Source organism: Mustela putorius, unplaced genomic scaffold (assembly GCF_011764305.1).
Source record: "Mustela putorius furo isolate JIRA1106 unplaced genomic scaffold, ASM1176430v1.1 tig00000242_pilon_pilon_pilon, whole genome shotgun sequence".
Taxonomy (NCBI): Eukaryota; Metazoa; Chordata; class Mammalia; order Carnivora; family Mustelidae; genus Mustela; species Mustela putorius.
Window position 1 is genome coordinate 12,896,209 of NW_025421325.1, and position 22,338 is coordinate 12,918,546.

The window sequence follows — 22,338 nt, forward strand, 5'->3', positions numbered from 1 at the left end:
ATGGTACATCTTCTGTGACTTCATGACGCAGCTCAGATTCCCATGCCAACCTATCTTTGGGGGTAAGTGTCCTCCCGCCCTCTCTCCACCCAGCCATTCCAGGCTTCTTGCAGTTTTTCTGCTAGTTTCATAGTTCTGTACCTTTGCTCACCTGACCCTATTTCCAAGTCTCAGTTCTAAATGTTATCTGCTTTATTCTACCTTTCTTGTTTTTTAATACTCACCCCCAGTAAAAATGAATTCCTCTTTGTGCCCCACTGTTGTTTAAAGAGACCTCCACCATAGCATCTGTTACATTTTATTGCTAATTTGACTTTACCTCACCCAAACCCTAAGCCCCTAGAGGACAGATGTGAGGTTGTTTTTTTTTTTTCCTGCTGTATCATTCAGTGTATAGCATATAATAGATTTTTATTTTTTCAATTAATGTATGTGAATTATATTACTATTCCTTAACTATTTATTATAAGGCAATTAATATAGACCAATCTTTCTCAAAGTCCTCAGACTATCTGCATTTGGATTAGCAAGATACTTGTTTAAAAAGGCAGACTAGGGCGCCTGGGTGGCTCAGTGGGTTGAGCCTCTGCATTCGGCTCTGGTCATGATCTCAGAGTCCTGGGATCGAGCCCCGCAGGGAGCCTGCTTCCCCATCTTTCTCTGCCTGCCTCTCTGCCTACTTGTGATCTCTCAAGTAGATTAATTAAAAATCTTATAAACATTAAAAAGGCAGATTATTGTGCCTCATCCCAGAGACATTAAGTCAGACTGCCTGGGAGCTGGGATGCAGGGCAATGAGGAGTGGCTGTGGGCATTTTCTCACCCTATGTCTCTAGTGGCTGTGAAACCTGGAACTTCAATTTGATCACCTTACATCAAATTTCTACACATCATTCGTCCAACCCCTAAAATACTATATAGTACCAGTTCTAATTCTCAGGTACACAGACTAAAATGAGAAGGATACAGAAGAGACCAGCAGGGCCTTACACAAACCTAACAAGAAAATTTATCAAGTGTCCACACTTTGGTCAGGTGGCAAGGTATCATGCGTTAGCTTTGGATCAAGACTGCCACGAGTGCCAGCTGTCTGAACTGGGCAGTATAAGTTCTCCCCCGTTTCTGTAGAGAGAATGACCCAAGCCCCCAACAGCTCCGTGCAGCCCCACTCTCAAATGCTGCCTCCCTCCCTGACTCCTCTCTCCCTACTCAGCCCAGGTTCCTTCCCTCTGCCAAATGTTTATTTGCTTAACTACCACAGAAGGAAGGTGCTATGTTATTAGAGCTTCAGAATTTGTGAGAGGAAGAAGAACTTCAGAGTGTAAGCTAAAAATACCAGGAGGAAAAAAATCCTTCAGAAGGTATAGATGAAATAGAACAACAATTAGAGGCCGGTTTTAGTTTTTGGCTTCCGAAATTGGAATTCCTGCTCAATTCTTTACTAGCCAATTATCAGAACCTCACTTCCTTACAAGTAAAATGGAAATAACAGCTCTTCTCCCAGATTTTCATGTTTAACATTTACACACTGCTTCTCTATGAAAGTGCTGTACGAAGAACTCCTTTCACTGTCATTACCTCTACTTTATAAAAATAGATACTGAGGTACGGAGATTAACTTGCCTGCACGAATATAACCCGCAACCTGTGGAGACAGGATTCAAACCTAGGCATCTGGCTCCAGAATCTCGGCTCCTAACCACCGTTTGTTGCACAGGCAGGCTCCTGCGCCACGACGGCACTCTGTGAGGGGCAGTTACCACTGCGCAGGCAGCGCTGGCCGCCTAGTGTGCCTAATCATCTATTAGACCCTATTGATATGTAAATGACCATCCCCAGGGTTCGCACCAGGCAATGCGGTTTAATTTGTAATTGCCGCTGAATGTAGTTAGTTCTCCTTCCGAGTTCAAATTTGATCCCATTAAGTATATTCCATGAAACAGATACTTGTTATCTAATGATGATTAGATAACATAAAGGGGGAAATAAACACAAATAAAGCCTCCATAAACATCTGAAGCCACGAGTGGACCCACTCTACTGCTCCGGACCCTGACTTCAGGCAGCCCGCATACAGTTCAGACCACTTGCTCTGCTACGAAGAGCAGGTGATGCTCTGCTCCTTCGTCAAAAAGAGAAAGCTAATTAAAGGGTGGGGGGGAAGCTACCTCTTTTGGCAAGCAGTACAATGTAGTGGTTAGCAGCATGAATTCTGGAGTTAGACTTCAATTTGAATCCCAGCTGGCCTGTTACAAGTTGTGTAAGTGCATCTCCGTGGCCCATTTGGTCCCTTTACCTCTTGCAGTTGTGGTCAGTATTAAATGAGAATACATGGGATGTGACAAGCACAGTGCCTGGCATGCGACAAGCACAGTGCCTGGCATGCAGCAAGCATAAAAAGTAACTATTTTAATCTTCACTGTTACTATTATTAACATTGCAACTATTGTCGTTAGTTTTCCAAAAATTTCTTTAGTGGAAGTTTACTTACAGTATGAATTTCATTTTACTCTGCAGCTGTATACAGAAGTTATGTTCCTTACTTCAGCCATGTTATGCTTCAAGAAGGTATATAGAGCCTTTTCACATGCATTACTTGATTCAGTCCTTGCCACTACCCTGGAAAGTAGATTTAATCGCACCCTGTCTCACAGGTTAGCCAACACAGATTCAAAGAGGACGAGTAAGTGGCCCAAGTTTGAAAATACCAAGTGCTCAAATTTTAGTCCAGACCTTCAGATCCAAGACTCCTCTTAACCATGTTCTAAACTGACACCTAAAGAGATATAAATATCTGCTTTAAATTGTCTCATTTGTCCTGAATATGCTAAAGAACTCCACTCCACACTCACCACAGTCAGCGACTGGCACCTACCGTGAAGAAGAGCCCTTCCCCTTTCTCTCCATTTATTTATCTTCAGGATTCCTGTTTTTATCCCTAAATGGTTTATAATTATTTTCTGTCCATAATTATTTTGTTGATCAAATTTTCTCTGATGAAGCCACGGGCAGCCCCCTTCAGGCTGACTCCTGTGTCCTTGTGACACGCTCCCATCAATTTTTTTTTCTACATAGCTCATTTTAAAATTAGCGTTTCCTTTTCCTATTTAAAAGCTATAGGTTGTATTGTTTCAAAAGCACTTACCCAAAACTGTTTCCTACCTTGATCACCATACTTAACTGTCTGGCACACTACCATGTGCTAAACTTTTTCCATACTCAAGGAAAGACATTGTCACAGAAAAAAAATATTGCTATATCTGCTACAGAGCTAGCTAGACATAACTGTAAGGGAAATGACAGAGAAACATGAAGGAAAAAACACCCAAGACAATTCCGCCCTGTTGTCTTATATATGTTTCCTTTTACTTTACAAAAAGCTGCCCCAAAACCACTTACAGAAATCACAGGCTCTCCTTTTGCCTTACTGTGACTGAATATCCCATAAAGGCAAGCAGGCAGGTGGTCGGGGGAAGGTGATGTGACTCTAGACGTCAAACCACTACTTGGATAAGAATTGCTTCCTTCGCGCAAAAAGGTTCAGAACTAAGAACAGCAGTGTATCTTGGGGAGCCGTGCTAGAACTGAGGTAGTAGTGATGGAGGATGTAAACCCAATCTTCCCTGGTAAGGTCTGCTGGAGATTCCAGAGCATAAAGCTGATGATACAAAGAACTGGAGGAAAATCTGCCCAACAGTCCTTGGTTGCCCTGAATCTTCTTATTTAAACATGGCCCATGTTTTCTAAACTCTAGATCTTTTTTCAAGGAATTTACAATTACTTCCAGTTATATAGCTCCTGTCACTCACAGCAGATTTATGAAGAGCAGACCCGGAAGAGAGTATCAAGGGCTTTGGTGCTAAGGGCACAGGAATGGAGAAATCCTGTCGAGGGCACTGATAATGAGGAAAGTGGAAAGGGTAAGCAGCATGCTAAGTGTTTATCTGCCCACCTCCCACACATGGGGAAGAATCGCTGTTGACACAGTGGAAACCCATGCCAGACTAAACTCAGGGGGAAACAGAAGTCTGCAGCCTTTCAAATCGGTCCTAACACCAATATCTAAAAATGACACTAATCCCCAGCCATGCTGGCAAATTAACAAAATCGGTTTTTTTTTTTTTTTTTCTTTCTTAGCTCTCCTATTTTTCAGGGCCTCTGAGATTTTTAATGTAGTGCTCGTGGCACCCTACGGCTACCCAAAGTACCTAAGCTCTGCTCTTTGAAATAAACATCCTCTCTTTCCTTCCTCATCTCTTCCCCAAAGAAATATTTTTCCAACAATCGACAGAGATCTGATCATTTGGCTAATTCAAGATTATAAGGCATGGTGCTGAGTTTTTCAGAACATTTGTATTTTGAAGTAGAAAAAGACAAAGGAATGAGATATACATTTTGGGGAAAGAAATCTCCAGTCTGGTTTAAGCCTTTTGATATCTAGTACCAAGGAGGCTACACACTGAGATACTTACTCAGCCTAAGAGCATTACATAAGCCAACCTTCCCTTCTGTTTCTCTCACTTCTGCAAGTATCCATTAAGAGCACAAGGCACTTCAACATGTGGGCAATCACAGGTCATTCCCCTCCCCCAACCACATAAAACATTCCCAAACCTACAAAAAAAAAAAAAAAAATCATTGTATGAGGATGTTCTACATGCGGGGACAATAAGCCAAAAAGCACAACTCACAGGTCTCATTATTTCATCCAACTCTAGTCTTGGAAGCCAAGTTTTTCCTTTTAATTTATTATTTTTATACAATTGCAATCATTATATACACTATTTCTTTCATTTATTATGAAGAACTTTTTTATGGTTTTTGAAACTGTTTTTCTTCATCAGCCATGGTTGTTTGTGTTTTGTTTATGACAACTGCTGGCCAGTGGTCCTTCGGCCCTAATAAACTAGAAGTGGTGGAGGGAAGAGTGTCGAATTTTGAATGAATCAGAAAGACCTGAAAATACCTTCTCTTGCCCACCTAATGGTTGCAGAGGTAGGTAAAGAATGAAATGGAAGATAATGGTCAGGGAAGCAAAATGATGAAAAAAATACTTTGTATAATCTGTATATTCTTAATATTTCAAATTGGAGTATATCTACCAACAGAAAAATCCCATCCAGAAACAAATCACATAATTTTCCAGATATTTGCCTCAATTTATGTCTTTTACAACTTCTGTAAAAGCAACATATAGTAACTATTATAACTTTTCATCATATGTTCATCAAATAATAAACAGCACAAAACCAATGCCCCAAATAATGCACTAAAAACAGTTGCTCAGGAAAAAGAAAAAAAATCAGAATTAACTTCACATTTGAACTTTAAGAATACGGAATCTGCTAAATGATTTGAGTATGAAATCCTACTCACAATTCTATTACTTCATCTATTTCTAGTAATATGGTAGATGACAATGATGAAATTATCAAACACAAGCCAAAGGCCAACGACAGTTGGTTGGAAAAAAACTCAGCATCCAAACTCCATGTCCACTTGGTGTGTGTTGAACTTGTAGAGAAGGAGGATTAGTGATCAAACAGAATGGAGCCCTGGGCAGACTCTGGAAGGGCAGCAACAATGGCAGGGACATTCTTGCCCCAGGGTATCCCAGCTGCAGCTGACCTCTGCAAAGGGCCTCAAAGTTTCTCCCCACCACCCACCCTTCACAGGTTAGAAAGTACCTCTTACAGCTTTCAAAGCATTCTTCCTCCATCTAAATATTGTTCACATCTCTCTCCCTCCGGAAGAATTAGAGAACCACCCAGACTATAACAGGAACATAGAGTAACTATATATAGCTGTGTATCTATCATAGTAACCCTCATGGAATGAATGCATTATGTGCTGATTTTCCTCTTAGTCTTGACCTTCCATTTTAATTTGTTTTCCCTGGTCTACTTTATTCAGAATACTTTCTACCTTCTGTGTGTGTCCTTACAAATGGATTTAAATCCTGTGTACAATGAAATATACATATATATCCATACCATCACATAGACTGGAACACTACGTCCAGGTGTGTTAGAGTCCACTGAGCCTTTTTGTGGCCACTCTCAGGCTTTTAAGAGTCAGCTGCAACCCCTGTCCAGACTTCTACTGTTGGATTTAGCGAATTGTGCTGTAATCATACACCAGCGCTTCTTGGGCAAAACACGGTTCTCGAGGAGGTGTGTATGTGTCGTAAATGTTTAAATGAAGAGAAATTTAGATGCAGAAATTATGAGGTATGATGGTTAATTTTATATGTCAGCTTGCCTGGGCTACAGGATGCCCAGATAGCTGGTAAGACATCTTTTTTTTTCCAGCTGTGTCTGTGAGGATGTCCCCAGAGGAGATTAGCAATTCAATCAGCAGACAGAGTAAAGATGATTACTCTCATTAAAGCAAGGTGGGCATCATCCAATCTGCTCAATACCTGAAGAACAAAGAGGTAGGGGAGGGGCAGATGTGCTTTTTTTTGTTCACTTCAGCCGGGACACCCATCTGCCCTCAGAGATCAATGCTCCCAGTTCTCGGGCCTTTGGACTAGAACTGGGACTTAGGCCACCAGCTTCTTGATTCTCCAGCTTTTCAACAGCAGATCATGTGACTTTCTGGTCTCTATACTGGTGTTAGTCAATTCCTATAATAAATCTCTTCTATCTATATCTATCTAAATATATATCTAGGTAGATATATATATATAAAAATCCAATTTGTTCTGTTTCTCTGGAGAACCCTAATACACAAGTCAAAATGCATTATTTAAATTTTTATAGTTAATATTGTTAACTAATTAATTCCAAATCTTCAGAACACTAATTAAGATGTGTTTATGTAGCTTACAACTTCAGTTATCAGACTCCTATGAATCACCACTCAGATAAACCTGAAGGAAAAGTCAGTACTTCTCCTCCATTCCTCCAAATGAGTATACTAACACAGCCTAAAAAAAAAACTTTACTTGGAACTAAGTTTTTGTTATCATTGGCTCATGTGAAAACACATTTGCAGTATGAAGAAACATTTTTTAAAAAAAGACTTTCATTTCTGGTTTTTTAAAATATCAATTTTATTAAATCTCAGTCCCCAAGTATATGTCTTTTTAGTAACCTGTGTAGAAAATAACCCATGTGCATAGAGCACCTCTCCTGCATTCACTGAAATACAATGGTTTTCTTAAGGAAAACCTCTAGCATGATTTGAGTCATGAGCTGAAGAAGGGGCTTTTGTGCAGATCCCTATTTTTTAAATTAAGGTAACTGTAGATTCGTTCACATGCAGCTATAAGAAATAATAGAGAAATCCTGTTGACCCTTTACCTAGTTTCCTCGAATGGTGACATCCTGCAAAACTACAGGACATCACAATCAGAGTATCAACATTGATATAGTCAAGACACAAAAAAGACTTTCTAAGATAACATTTTGCAAGCCACGAATTTCATGGTGACTGAGGCAGCCAAAGAGTCAAAACTCTCGGCCAACAGGTGAAGAGGATTTTAGGTGTATTTGAATTTTAACAGCTGGGAGCCATTACGCTGAAAATAAAAGCACAGGAAACTAATTCTAGGGTGTTACTTTAAAGATTAAAATTGAAATCTCAGAATTTCAAGCTCAGGTTTGTTACGGCCTTTCAAGTTGATTAAGTTTACGTTTAAAGTACAGAAGATAGTTTTCAAGAGCCATGTGAAAACATAAAAAATATATAAGGCCAAATGACAGGAAGTCTCCATAAAAGCACGTTAATATCAACAGCTAGCAACTGAATGGTCTAGGCACCACAGTTAGATGACTTACTTTACCACTGTCAGCATTTACTTTGGTAAAGAAAAAGAAAACCTATACTTAACACAACCACTAATAAGCAGCCTTGATTCTAAAGGCTACTAAAAGTCCGGGGAAACAGTAACCTGTTACATCATCAACAGGGTCACAGTCAGAAGCTGCACGAACTTTCTTTCCTGCAACTGTCCATGCATTTTTAGGAAAAAATCCTGAACACTTTTTACTTTCCCACAGATACATTTTCAGTAATGGTCAAAGTAGCACCTCTCACCAAAAGGAAGGTAGTTCCCCTTTCACCCTCTTTACCACTGTTAATTATGATGGACGCAAGTTGCCACAAAGTGCTTCTGCAAATTCGGGTCCCCCCGCCCCCCACTACAATTTTCAGACTTTTTTATTTTAACAAAATAAATGACAAGGGGTAAAGAAAAACGAGAACTTCTTAAACCCATTAAAATATTTTTGGTCAAACAAACTGTATCAGATAGCCAAAGGAACAATAATAAAACCTGCGCTGGGCCAAATCACAAAGCATTCCTCTCTCCCTGTCTCCTCCATCACCTTAGAGACACCTTCTGTTATTTTATCAGAGTGCTGATCTTAGGACTGTCAGAGAGAATGAAAATTCTGGAAGGAGGTCAATTTTATATCTGTAACAAAACATGCAAAGTTCAAAATGATGAGTGACTTCGAAGACAAACCCATTTAGCATCTCTTTTTGATAACAGAGACAACTTCATCTAATCAATTGAACTTGAAGACTTGCCTGGATACCTTAAACCAGTGGTTCTCAAAGTGTAGCCTGCATTAGAATCTCCCAAAGAGCTTGCCAAAACACCAACTGCTGGCTCCATCCCCTGAGTTCAATTCAATAGGCCTGTGGAAGGGTCCAAAATTTTGTATTTCTCAAAAGATCCCAAGTGATGCCAACGCTGCTGGTCTGAGGAGCACATATTTTGAAAACCACTACTTTAAAGCCAGAGACACCCAATTTTTGTAGAATTTTGCTTATGAGGTCTTAAAACAGAGGTCTTTGGAGAAAACACCAAGGTTGGAAGATTCAACTATCTTATGCTTCAACTGCTAAATTGCTCTTCCAAATAATTCATCTCAAATTAGTAGTTACATAATCCAAAGAAATTCATTACTGAGCTGTGTATCTGCAGCTTAGAATTCCAGATTCCTTTTTCCCTAGTTCACAGAAATTATAACCAGGTGTACTCCAAAATGCCTACTGAACTCTGGGAGAGTAAAGGGCTTAGGCTCCCTTATACTTCCAGTGGGGCTTCTCCCTGAGATGTGTAGGGGCTGCTTCATAGTGGTCTCTGGAAAAAGTCCATTTGTTCTTATTCCCACATCAGCCACTTTACAACATGAAAAATCCCAATATGTTTAAATTCAACATATCCTGGCCTCAGCCTCAAAGTTTTCTAAAACTGTTCTATGTAAGCCTCACAAGATTCTTGGCTATGAGGCGTGTGCTGGTGGGGATGAATGACATTTGTGGAGTCTCAAATGTCTTATTTTATCTGGTTTTCTACCCTCCCCCCATCAAACCATTCGCATATAAGCTATTAAGAGTAACAAAATCATCTCAGTATTAACTTGTAACTTAAAAAAAAAACAACTTTCCATTGTGTGTCAAGAGACTTTAGTAGTAATGTTAGGTGTTATTTCCCCATTACCAATGAAATAAATGAATAAGGGAAGATGATGTTCAAAGGGTACAGACAGGCAAGCTGAAAACTCCTCTCCAAAAAAATGGACAAATGACCATACAGAGAAATAAAAACAAGTATTCTCATTTAATAGCAAAATTGATTGAATTGTGCTAGTTGCTGAAGTAAAAATGCTAATAATATATGTGGTCGTTGCCCTCATGGAGCTTTATTTCCAACTTACCAGGAAGACTAACAGATAATTGCAAATGTGAAAAACATTATGAAGAAATTCAGATTGCTATGGGAAACAGAGACTAGCCTACGTGGGGGGTGAATAAGGAGGTATTAAGAGAGGCTCCTCAGCAAAGCTAAATTCTACCAAGCTTAAAGCTGAAGTATAAGTAAGAGTGAGCTAGGCAAAAAGGGAGAAGAAATGAGTTGCTAATGGAAGAAAAAGAACATTCAGTGTTCGCATACGACTCAAACACACAAAACATGGAAAAGTGGGAAAGGAAGCTGGTAGGGTAGGCAGGACCAGAACGTGCAGAGCTCTGTGTACAAGCCATGGGAAGCAGGAAGGTAACATGTTCATAACATCCATCTTAAAAGAACTCTCTCTAATATTGGCCTGAAGAGGGTGATGGGTCAGGAGGCGTAAGAGGCAGTATTGCCAGGATGGCAATGGCAGAGGGTGGGCAGAGGAAATGGAGGGAATCCTAGCTGTCTGACACACAGGGCACTTAATTCACAGGTTACACCACTTACGAAGTAGGGTTAGAATCTTCCCTGTGTATCTCTTAAAGTTACTACGGTGATAAAAAAATCACACACCAAAATAATCTTGTTTGTACCTATTACTTATACACTACTTTTTTCTTCTCCCAAACTTCTCCATCTTGATTCTGGCTAAAAAATCATCTATCTCTGAGTTGAGTTTTTGCTTTTTAATTTACATCACAACATGTATGACAGGCAGAAAAGAATGTCTCCATTAGAATAAAGAGAATTCAACAAAGTTGCTGGAAAAAAGCAAGTGCCTTCCTAGCCAAGATCAAGTCTAACAAAATGTAACTTTTTCAATAAAAACCAACCAGTTATTGAGATATAAATCTAAGAAAAGGTCTATAAGAACTTTATGGAGGAAACTTAAAGAAAAAGTCCTAAATAAATTCTGAAAAAAACACAATTAAGTCAATCCTTCCCAGAAAAAAACAATAAAATTCCAAAAAAATTTCCAGAGGATATTTCACAGAATTTGACAAGGTAATCTTAAAGAATAGAATACAGAATGTGCTATGGTGAGCACTGTGAATTGTGTAAGACTGATGAATCACAGACCTGTTCCCCTGAAACAAATAATACATTATATGTTTACTAAAAAAAAAAATACAGAAATCACAAAAAAATAATGTTGAATGAATACAAGTGTAGAAGGATGTTCCAGTATCAATACTTCTAAACATATTATTACATGTTGTCATGGATTCGTACAAGCAAGTATGTATGTATACATACAAAACAGCAGTATAAAACATGCATGGGAATGACATCAAATTCTACCCCAAAAATCCAGAATAGTTACTGAAGGGAAAAAAAAAAACAGAACCAGAGAGGCATAAACTAGAGTTTCAGTTTTATTTGTAATCGTTTATGTCTTAAATTGACTATATACATAGATGTTTATTATATTATTCCCTCGTCTTTAAATTTTTTGTAGGTCTTAAATATTCCATAAAAAAAAAAAAACAAAAAAAACAGAATGCCTTTTATTTGAGAACCACATTAGCACATGATCTGGCACAGGAGTTTCCTAACACCAGCCCAACAGCTACTAGACACCATCTGAAGTATTTGTTAAAAACACAGGCCATCAGCCTGTGCCAGAATCAAAATTTCTGGGAGGCGAGCCATGTGATTCTAACGCACAGCCTCATTTGGGAACCCTTGGTAACCACAATCTATTAATAATTAATCCATCAACAAAATGGGTTCCAATCTGACAATCAGATATTTCAGTGCTTAAGATTGCCTAATCACTTTCCACTTGATACAATGGTCTAGAATGTGGACTCTAATTTGAGGGCAGAACCATACAAATTTTAATGTACATCCTTTACTATATATGACCAAAAGGTCACACAGGTAAAAACTATGAATATTCTATAAGGTAAAAGCATCCACTGAGTCCACAATAATAATAATATAATAATAGTCAATGAGTCCACAGCAGAACAAAATTCCTTCATATCCTCTGCAGGGAGCAAAATTCCACCAGAGGTGATAAAAAGATGCTCCCCTTAAAAATAAAGTGGTATAAGTCATTGGCAATTGCACTAAAGATGTATTTCCCTCAAGTATGTAGATGGCAACCCCATGTTTGTTTCTTTTCTTAATTTTCTTCCATTGTAATAAAATCACAGCTAAGTTTTTCTAGAGAAATGCACAGAGCCAATGAGAAACAAAAAATAAATTTAGAAAGAAAGCTGTCTATTTATATTTAGAGGTGTTAGTACTGCTACGACAATTTTGCCCTGCTCTTAAGAAATAAAATGAACTACAGAGAACTGAGTTATTAGAATGTACAAAACCTTCAAGGGCTGACATATTTTCCCCTGATACTTAAAAATCACAACTAAAAATACAGAAAGAGATGATTTTTTAAAATTTTAAACAACACAAATCTGCTAAGCACATCAATATAAAAGGGCTCCTGCATATGTGGACCATAAGCAATAGCACAGAGGACCACAGAGGAAGGGAAGGAAAACTGAATGGGAAGAAATCAGAGAGGGAGACAAACCATGAGAGACTCTGGACTCCGGGGAAACAAACTGAGGGTTACAGAGGGGAGGGGGGTGGGGGGATGGAATAACCAGGTGGTGGGTGTGAAGGAGGGCACGTTCGGTAATGCTTACTGGGTGTTACATGCAATTTATGAATCACTGAACACTACATCACAAAATAATGCTGTACTGTATGTTGGCTAACTGAACATAAACAAACAAAAAAACCACACTTACCAGGGCTTTCTACTCGCTTATAGTGGTAGGGATTGATGCACACCTCCTTCTGCTTGGAACCAAAAGGAAACTCACAGCATTCCAGTGGTTTTAGTTCATGGTGGCTCTGGAGATCGGGCCAGCGCCACACGCGGCAATAAATGACATGAGGCAGTCCCTTCCGGTGGGAAACTTGCAGCCTGCCATCCAGAGAGCGGGGAATGGTGACACAGTTACTTGGCTGCCCCGGGCAGCTCAAGGCCTTTTCCAGTTCCTCCATGGCACCTTTCTTTTTTTTCAGTTTTTTCACCAAAGCGTCAACAGCTTTCTCTGCCCATTTTTCTTCTTCATCACCTTGTTTCCACCCAAGGAGTCTCTTCACAGCTGGACTTGTGAAGGAAAATAAACTTGTCACATTCATAATGACTGCACTAGTTATAGACTCCTTGAGTATGGTGAAATAAAGAAGTCTTCAAATGCAAAAGGACAACAGAAGAGCTTTCACTTTATTTACATAGGGATTCTCTTTAGCTTCTTGGTTCTGAGGTCCCGAAAAGTAGAAATTACCATTCCTAGTATTTCAGAAGTAATCCAAAGTCAGCACCTAGAGAAGAAAAAAGGGGGAAAAATGTTTAAAATAATCCCTACAGCAAAACTACCATTCATTAAACAACTTCTATGCCCCATATACTATTTTAAGTAATTTTCTGTATGATGATATTCTATGGACTGAATTATGTCTACCTTAAAACTCACATTGAAGCCGTAACCGACCATGTGACTGTATTTGGAGATGAGGTTATGCAAGTGGGGCCATAATCTGGTAAGACTGGTGGTGCTATAAGAGGAAGGGCCCCCATCATGCACACATACTGAGGAAGGGCTAGGTGAGGACACAGAGAGAAGGCAGCCTACAAGCCTGGGACAGAGCTCTCACCAGAAACCAAACCAGCGGGAATACCGATCTTGGACTTCCAGCCTTCAGAACTGTGAAAATAAATTTCTGTTGTTTAAGCCACCCAGTCTGAGTTATTTTGTTGTGACAGCCCAAGCTAACATGTAGTATTTAGTTTACTTAAAGTTTTTTTTTGTGAAGTAATACAATTATTCACCTTTTACAGAAGAATAAACTGAGGCACAGTTTAAAAAGTAGTATGTTAACTGTTCTGAGATAGAAACCGTAGACACCTCAGTGCACAGAAGTCCAAGTTCTCAACAGATTATTTATAGGCTCTAAAAATGTATTTCAAAACACACCTCAGTCAAAAAAAAAACTGAAAACAACAGGAAAAAATATATAATAGTCTTAGCATCTGTTTTTGGTTTCTTCCTCAAGTATCTCTTATGCTAAAAGAAAAGTAGTTATAGTTCTATTATGTAAACATTACAACATTTTAGGGTATTTATTCAGTAAACAAGCCTGTGCCTATGGGATAGAGGACAAGTAAGATAAGAAATTTATCAATTTTCATGAATATGAAAGGAATGAAGCACATGAACACATACTACACCAAATTCTTTAGTCCGGTTGTCTCCTTTCAACCTTCCACTTACTCCTCCCCTGACAAAAACAGGGGTGATGAGAGACCTTTAAGAGGGGATAACTGCACAAACTCCAGCTAAGATGCAGTAGAGCATGTCTCCCATCAACCTCTTCCACAAAATCACTATAAAAGCTAATGAAATAAAAACAAACCAAAAAGCCCTACTTTAATTTTAAAGACATCAAAGAGCAACCAAGGTCCTCAGGACGGGAGAGGCAAAGATGCTGACGACAGAAAAGCAATGAAGTGAGCTGAACATTCGTTCCTGCTCCTCTTCTCAAGGCACTTACCAAAGCTTGTGCTATAAGTAGCAAAAGATTGGTAGCCAAGCTGAAGGAAGCTCAGGAAGACAGGAGAGATTCCAGTGGCCTCATGGGGTGAAGACAAAACAAACAAACTATAGTGGAGGGCCCACAAAGAAAGAGGCCCTGGTGAATACACGAGGCTTTCAGTTGGGACCCTCAAGGGGTATGCTCTAGTTTAAGGGCAAAAATGAAATGAACCAGTTTTTATATTGAAACACAGCCTGATATCCTTTTTTTTTTTAATCATCTTAATACTAGACTGGATCAAGGTGATGGGAGAAGAGGAGGAAAAAAAACTGTTGCACAGGCAATATTTGTAGATACTGGTCAAGGATTTTCCAAAACTAACAATAAACATCTAGACACAGATCCAGGAAGCTCTACAAATCCCAAGAAGGAAAAATACAAAGAAATCCACAAGGTTTGATGTGTCCTCTTACACTAAAGCTGCTGAAAACCTATGAGAAAAATCTTTAAAAAGACATATTATTCTCAAATAAGTACAATAAGGCTGACAGCTGACATTCCAACAGAAACAATGGAAACAAGAAGACAATCCTCAGTGTACAAAATGTAAACAAATAACTGGTAACTCAGAATTAGTGGAAAAATCATGCAAAACTGATCGTAAAATAAATGTGTTTTCCGACATATGGAATCTGAGAGAACTGATTCAGTAGGCATTTGTAAGGCTAAAAGAAAAAGATCCCAGAATGAAGCAAGGAGTGGCAGAAAAGAATGAAGAGCTCTAGAAGGGTAAATAAAGGTAAATCTAAATGAATACTGATTTTACAAAATAATAACAGGAATCTCTAACGGTTATTTTAAAAAGAAGAATTAAAATCCAGGACCAAAAAAAAAAAAGCAGAAAGAGGCAAATGAAATTAGTGTTCTAAGTTCCCTGTATTACCCAGGCTGTGATAAAGCACTAAATTATTAATAAAGTCTTATCATAATAAAAAAAAAATACTGAAAGAGGGGTGCCTGGGTGGCTCAGTCGGTTAAGCTTCTGACTCTTGATTTGGCTTAGGTCATGATCTCAAGATGATGAGATCAAGCCCTGCAGCAGTCAGGCTCTGAGCTCAGCAGGAAATCTGCTTCTCTCTCTCTTTTTTTCCCTCTGCCCCTCCCCCCACTCACATGTGTGCATTCTAAAATAGATAAACCTTTAAAAAAAATAATAAAAAGGCAATAGAGAAGCTAAAAAACATGGAATTATTTTTTTGAATATGATTAATCCAAAGAATGTAAGAAGAGAGAAAATAGCTGGGACAAATAGGATACAGTAAGATTTAGATCTAATCCCAAAAGTATCATTAATTATTTAAATATAAACATTAAATATGCAAGTAAAAGATGGGTAGGGATGGATGCAGAGTACCACTTAACTGTACTGTACTTAAGAGAGACACATATTAAATACAGAGGCCAGAGAAAGTCTGAAAGAAAAAGAGATACTATGCATACTCTAACCAAAAAAGCTGCCATAACTATCTAATCAAACAAAACAGACTTCAAAAGAAGTATCACCAGAGATTAAAAAAGGGACATTTTATAATTTTAAGAGTTGATCCACCATGAATACAGCATAATCCCAAATTTTCAGGTAAAAGTGTCAAAATATATAAAGCAGAAACTGACAAGTAAAATGGCAAACAGATAAACCCACAATCTTAGTGGGAGATTAAAATAGTAACTGGTACAAGTCAACAAGAATCAAGAGATATAGAAGATTAACAACATATTTTAAAGAAATTTGATCCAATTCATGTACATAGATCACTGTACCCAATGACTACAGAATACATAATACTTTCAAGTACATGCAGAAGACTTACCCAAACTGACCATATAAAGATCCATAAAGCAAATCTCTACATATATCAAAACCATACAGAATATGTCTTTTGATTACAGTATAGAAATCAATAACAAAAATATTGCCCTTGAAAATAACTGTACTTAAATATCTCACAGGTCAAAGAAGAAACTACAGTGAAAATTAAAAAACACTTTTAACTTAATGATTATAAAAATACAATACATCAAAACTTGCGGGATGTGGCTTAAGCCATGCTTAGAGGAAAAGTTATAGTCTTAAATGCATATATTAGGAAAGAAAGAAAGAGATGAAAACTAATGTTCTCTGTTTCACGAACAAACAAAGGAATGAACAAATAAACAAAAAGCCCCCAGTAAATTAAAGCCGAAGAAAGTGGGAAGAAATGAGAGCAGAAACTGGGGGGCCCGGCTTGGGGGGGAAACATAAACAGAAAACCTACAATATCAAATTTGCTTCTCTGAAAATACTAATAAAATTGGCTAACCCTCTAGCAAAACTGGTCAATAAAGCAGAAGGCACAAATTACCAACAACAGGAATAAAAGAGGAAAATCATCACTGATCCTCAGAAGTTAAAAAGGAACGGATTATGAATAAATGTCACAGCAAAATGTGCATCGCTGCAGTGACTCTGTGCTAAGTCCGCATATCTGTGTTTCCCACTACAGGAAAGTGGCTGAGGAATTCCATCTTACTTCTCTTCCTATCTTTAGAGCTCAGCATTATACCTGGCACACAGCAGATCCTCAATAAATGTTTGTATAATTTAGCTCCCTGAAGAAATCAGAAGGTCAAGGGTGGAACTTCAACTTTATTCAATAAAATATGAATAAAAAAATTACTAAATATACATATCATTCAATGCGCTGTAAGGAGTTCATTGTTTCCTTGCTTAAAGAGTTTTACCCAAATTTACCAGTCCTTTCAAAGCTGGCATTACTTTCATTTAACAGAAAAGGAAAGAGAAAATAAACCCATGCCACTATAAAAGTCACACTTGGTCAGAGTGTACCTTTTGAAGTAATCATTTACTTTTAGGTTAACTTTGCAAAAGAACAAGACGATGACTTCTTTCTAGTCCTCTAGTACCAAATTACAAAGGGAATCCATTTCTTTGTATTCTATATGGCCTTTTCTTCTAATAACTACTTTTTTATATTTTAGCCAATGATTTTCAAATAGTAGGGAATGAGTGTCTATCAAAATCACCCGGGGCTCTTTCAATCTCTGTCAGAGATGGGTTAGTTGTACAAGGCAAATATGCTGAGGGGAGGGGGACGGCCGTGGGGGGAGATTAAGAACCACCATTTCAGACCCTCGTTTTCACTGTTCAAATCGACATTCACTCAACAAAGCTGTAGTGAGTGCTTGCTAAGTGCTTAGTTGCTGTACACAGGAGACAAGGGCAAAAATGTCTATATCCTGAAGGACAAGCTAAGGGAAGAGCCCGTGAGCAAACAAGTAACTCTCACTGGGGCAAGCTGGTGTTCCTGCATGCTACCGCTAAAGGCTGGGGCGGGCTGAGAAGTGTTAGGCCATCTCCAGGGCCTTGTCCAGAAGGAATGTGTGACTGTACCAAGGTCGACCACGAGCACAGGAATAGAAGAAGAGGTCCATGTACTGTGCATTTGCCCACCACGAACTAACAACAACACTGTATGATAAAAGCTCTAAAGCAAGTATAAACAATAATATATACAAGGGAGAGGAAAAGAGAACAACGAATTCCACAGATTTCAGGAAGTTTTCCCAAAAAGGTAATATTGGACAGGTTTTACAGGATGATCAGAATTGTATGAAACAATGGACCTAACATTTTGAAGTATCACCACATGACAGACACTGCTCCAAGCGCCTTCTGTCTCCTAACTAGTTTAACCTTTGCAACAAACTCTCTGAATAAACACTATCATTTCCCTCACTCTACAGGTCAGGAAAGCGGAATATGGAAAAGTTCAATCGTCTGTCCAAAGCTGACATACACAGCCGTGTGTCAGAGTCAGGGCTGGAACCCACGTTGTCTGGCTCTAGAGCCTCCATTTTTCAACCACTTGTTTCAATTGTTAGTTCTCCCAGACACAAGACAAAAATGCAGGGGTTCGAGGTGGCTGTGATGACACAAGGCTGCTAAGAAGGGCAGGGGCAAAACCATGAAGGGCCTGTGACGCATCTTATCCTGCAGACAAGCAGAAGGTTTAGCATCAGAGCACTGCTGCAGTTAGCTCTATGATTCAGAAACAGTTACGGTGACAGCCTCAATACAAGAGGTTCCAACAAGAGAACAAAAACACTAAACACTGTATGAGCCAGCTGGAGGATGCATGTCCTGATGCCACTCACAAAAATCAGTGGCGAGATCACAAACCTTTACGTATAAATGTGCGTAGATCAAACAAAATGAGGACCGATGACTAATTTCTGCCTACTTGAGTTAAGCAATTTTTTAAATATACAAGTCAAACAAGCCACCTACCTCCCCATCAGGAACTCAAATGAGTCCATGATACTATGGCCTTGGCAAGACAACTCATTTTCTGCTGCCCCTTTTTGTACTTCCTGCTTTAGTTTATGTCAAAAGCTAAGTGGCCTTATCAGTTTAAAGTGCAAAATAAAAACATGAGTCAGCAAACAGAGATTTCCTTCCCTCTTCTCCAAATACAAACATTTCACACTGACACACACAGACACAAACACACAAACAGCATTCATCTAGTAACCCTCCAGAAGCCTTAAAAATACTATCTTTTTCCAACAACTTCACTTTTATAAACTTATTCTAAGATTCTGAACTAGAATGGTAAAAGATTTTTGCACAAAGATTTTCATCAAAGCATTATCTATTTTAGGGGGAAGAGAGAAATATCCAGTAACTGGAAAACAGGTGAGCCATGATACAATCCACTCAATAGATTTATTATGTAGCCCTTACAAAATTATGTTCATAAAAGCTTTGTAATAACTTGTAAAAAACCTTAAGCACAACACAAAATGGTATACACAGCATGAACAACAACGTAAATATACCCAAATACCAACAGTGGCTGGGTTTGGAAGGTTAGTACTGTCTATCCCCCCCCCCCACACACACACACTTTTCTAAACTTTTCAAACATAATGGAAAAACTTTAACTTCTGAATTTTAAAAAAGCCTCTATATGCAAATATTTGCAAATTACAAAAAACAAAAATCAATTTCATGAGGTCAAGCTATACAATCTCTAATTCTAAACACTTAGAGCATGATCTGATTTTGGAAGTAATAAAAATACAGTTTAAAGCAGGGTTCTAAATTCGAAACTTTTTCCTATGGGAAAATCCTTCCCTATGGGAAGGATTTCCATTAGCATTGCCAGAGGCCAAGTGAGAAAAATACTCTTATAATATTCCATTTGACTGAGCTATTTAATTTTGCAACCTATGTGCTATTCCTTAATGTTAAAAGGAAAAAAGCAAAAAAATTTAAAATACCTTTAACTGCTGTGAACTTGCTTTATATTTAAAGGAAACGTAATTAGTCAATTGCATAACAATGGACATTTTCTTCATCCTGGCCTCATCTAGTAAAGAAACCTGTAATTATCCAACTGTGTGAATAAAAACAAAATACACTATCTGGTGTTCAATACCTTTTAGATCCCAGATTCCCACAGAGAATTTTATAAAAGAATTATTCTAATTTCTATCTGAAAATACATTTTAAAAAAGGGCAGAGAGAGGGTAGCTGCCAAGTAGTACAAACCAAGTACCTTTATAAATGTATGAAAGAGAAAGGAGACAGATCAGGACCAAATTAAATGCCCTCTGTAGCTTCAGACCAGTAAGGCTTGTAATTGTTGCACTGGCATGAAATTCAATGAAGTAGAGAAAATAAATGACTCCATTAAATATTGAGGGAATAATTAAATTATTCAATAAAATAAATATAAAATATAGGCTCCAAAAAGTGACTGGGGGAAAAAAAAATCAAAGACTCCTGGTACCTTAAAAAAGTAACTGACAGAAGATAAATGGTCTATTCTCAATGAAGCAAGCAAGTCGCTTTTTTTTTCACTTGTTCTTTGGTTCATTACTCTGTCTTAACTCTAACAGTAAAACAGCATGGCATAAAGATCAAAAGATTTAAGGAACTAAAAGCACAGGGTATTGATTAACTTCACTTTGGAACTGTTTAACAGTTGGTTAAGTTAAGAAAAAAGACAATTCTACAAAAATTAATCTTCCCATAAAAATGTTTGAACCATTTTTTAGGAATTAAGTATTTCCAAAGTAACAAAATAAACTGTGCATATTTCCTAACATATGCCACCAGCTTTCTTCTTCAACAGATGATCTTTGTGAATAAGCAGGAAAAGTTAAGACTTGAGCTCCCAAAGGTAGAGCTATACTGGGGCTTCAAATACTTCAAAGAAATCTTAAGCCAACTATATGATTTTTGCAGTGCAATCGTTTTTGTATCTAAAATGTTTCAACATATACCAACATATACCATGGAGATGTAAAATACCACAGGGATGTGTTGTATAAAGTAACTGGTGGCAGTATTAGTACTATGTAAAGGTATCTGTCATCTATTCCATTTTAAATAGGATTCAATGCCTGGTAAGAACTCTTGCCTCAACTGAGATGCCTGGCTAAATTAAAATATCAAAAAGGGCCAAAAAGTGAATGTGACTGTGGATCTGTAATGTAACTTTGCATTACTTCATTTTGTTTTTTAGCCTACTTGATTTCATCTGGGTACCCAAGTCAACTGTATACTTTTACCAAAGGCCAAAACAGATCATGATTCTCAAGAAGAATAAAACAAAGATAACCTAAAAATTCCTGACACTCAGAGAAACCAGAGAATGAAAAGAAGAGCAGACATTACAGATTAAGGTTAAAAATGCTTAAAAAGATGAAGGTTGCAAAGAAAAATATCCCAGAGATTCAATGCCAATAAATATTCTAAAACATAAAGAGCAATCCATCATTAAGCCAGGAATTACAATGAGCTTTGCTGGTTAAGCAAGATGGAGAATTCACAAAATGGCAGGAGAAAGGGGAGTAAAGGGAGGGTATCATAACCATACTCATTAGACCTAGTAAAATTAGGCTATGGGGTCAAAAGTCCTGAAGAACAGGGATCTTCTAAACTTTTGATAAAACTAAATTACTTCGAAGTGGAACAGCAGACAACCCACATACTGGCTTAGGAGCGCTGAAATACACTCATATTTCTGGATGGAACACAATCCTATGAACAGTACCTGTGAAAAACAGTAATAAACACAAGTGAAGAGAGTATTCTGGAACAAGCAAAACACAGCCCTAAGGGGGATCAACTCTAAACAGTTCCTAACAAAAGCATGAAAGACTATCAGACAGTTCCTTAAGGAAAATAATACAGCTTTATCCACTCTTAAGGCAGACAGGAAAAAAAAATGTTTAAATTTGCCATTACAATGAGTATCAGAAGAGGGGTTTTCTCTAGCAATATTAGTCTCAGACAAATACCTCAAAGTTATAATGCTCTGTGATCTGGTTTCAACAAATAGTCTGTTCAAATGTTTCATTTCTCCAGCTTCTCCAACTAGGAACTAACTTCATTTTGAGATATTTGAACTGTAGGAGAAAACAGGTGAAGCGTCTCTGCATTTCTTTTTCCTGTTTTAAAATAGCAGTTAGCCCTCGACTTTCAACTTCAAACAGTCAAATGTAGCTAAATAAAACCACTAACCAAAACAAGGGGGGAAAAATCCTAGAAGAAGAAAATGAGGTTGAATAACTCTCTCCAACTTCCACAGATTCAAAAGCACTTTTTAAGCCACCGCTTTCACTGCTGGGAAGTCCGGCTAAAAGGAACTCTACTGCAAATGGGTCCTCAGAAAAAGAAAATGTACCTAAATTCCTGCACAAGAAAGTGATATGAAGAGCCACTGCAGATCACAGAAGAAATCTGCCGGTCTTAGATCAAAGCAGCAGCAAAGTCCCGCCAGTACAAACACCCAGAAGTCAAATTTCACGTTCCCCAGCCTCTTATTATTAAGCCTTGCTTTGGTTACTTGTAAACATTTCCCGACTTTCTAAACGTGTAATTAATGACATGGACTAGTTTGCCATTTTTTCAGAGATTAATTTCCAGATCAGGAGGAGGAGTGAAGACGGCAGGGAGGATAAGCTCTTGAAAGCCTATTTTTAGTAGTAATGCAATTATGCAGGTACTACACCACCTT

At 38.1% G+C, this 22,338-nt stretch overlaps 1 protein-coding gene across 4 annotated transcripts in view; it reads right to left on the reverse strand.

Moving 5' to 3' along the window:
- SMAD1 (SMAD family member 1) overlaps positions 1–22,338 on the reverse strand; it is a 74,130-nt gene that overhangs the window by 32,193 nt on the left and 19,599 nt on the right. For all 4 annotated transcript variants that reach the window (XM_004758000.3, XM_004757999.3, XM_045078344.1 and 1 more), the window contains one exon: positions 12,454–13,036. In XM_004758000.3, coding sequence (XP_004758057.1) covers positions 12,454–12,853 — 400 coding nt within the window. In that variant the 5' untranslated portion in view covers positions 12,854–13,036. The remainder of the gene's footprint in view (positions 1–12,453; positions 13,037–22,338) is intronic.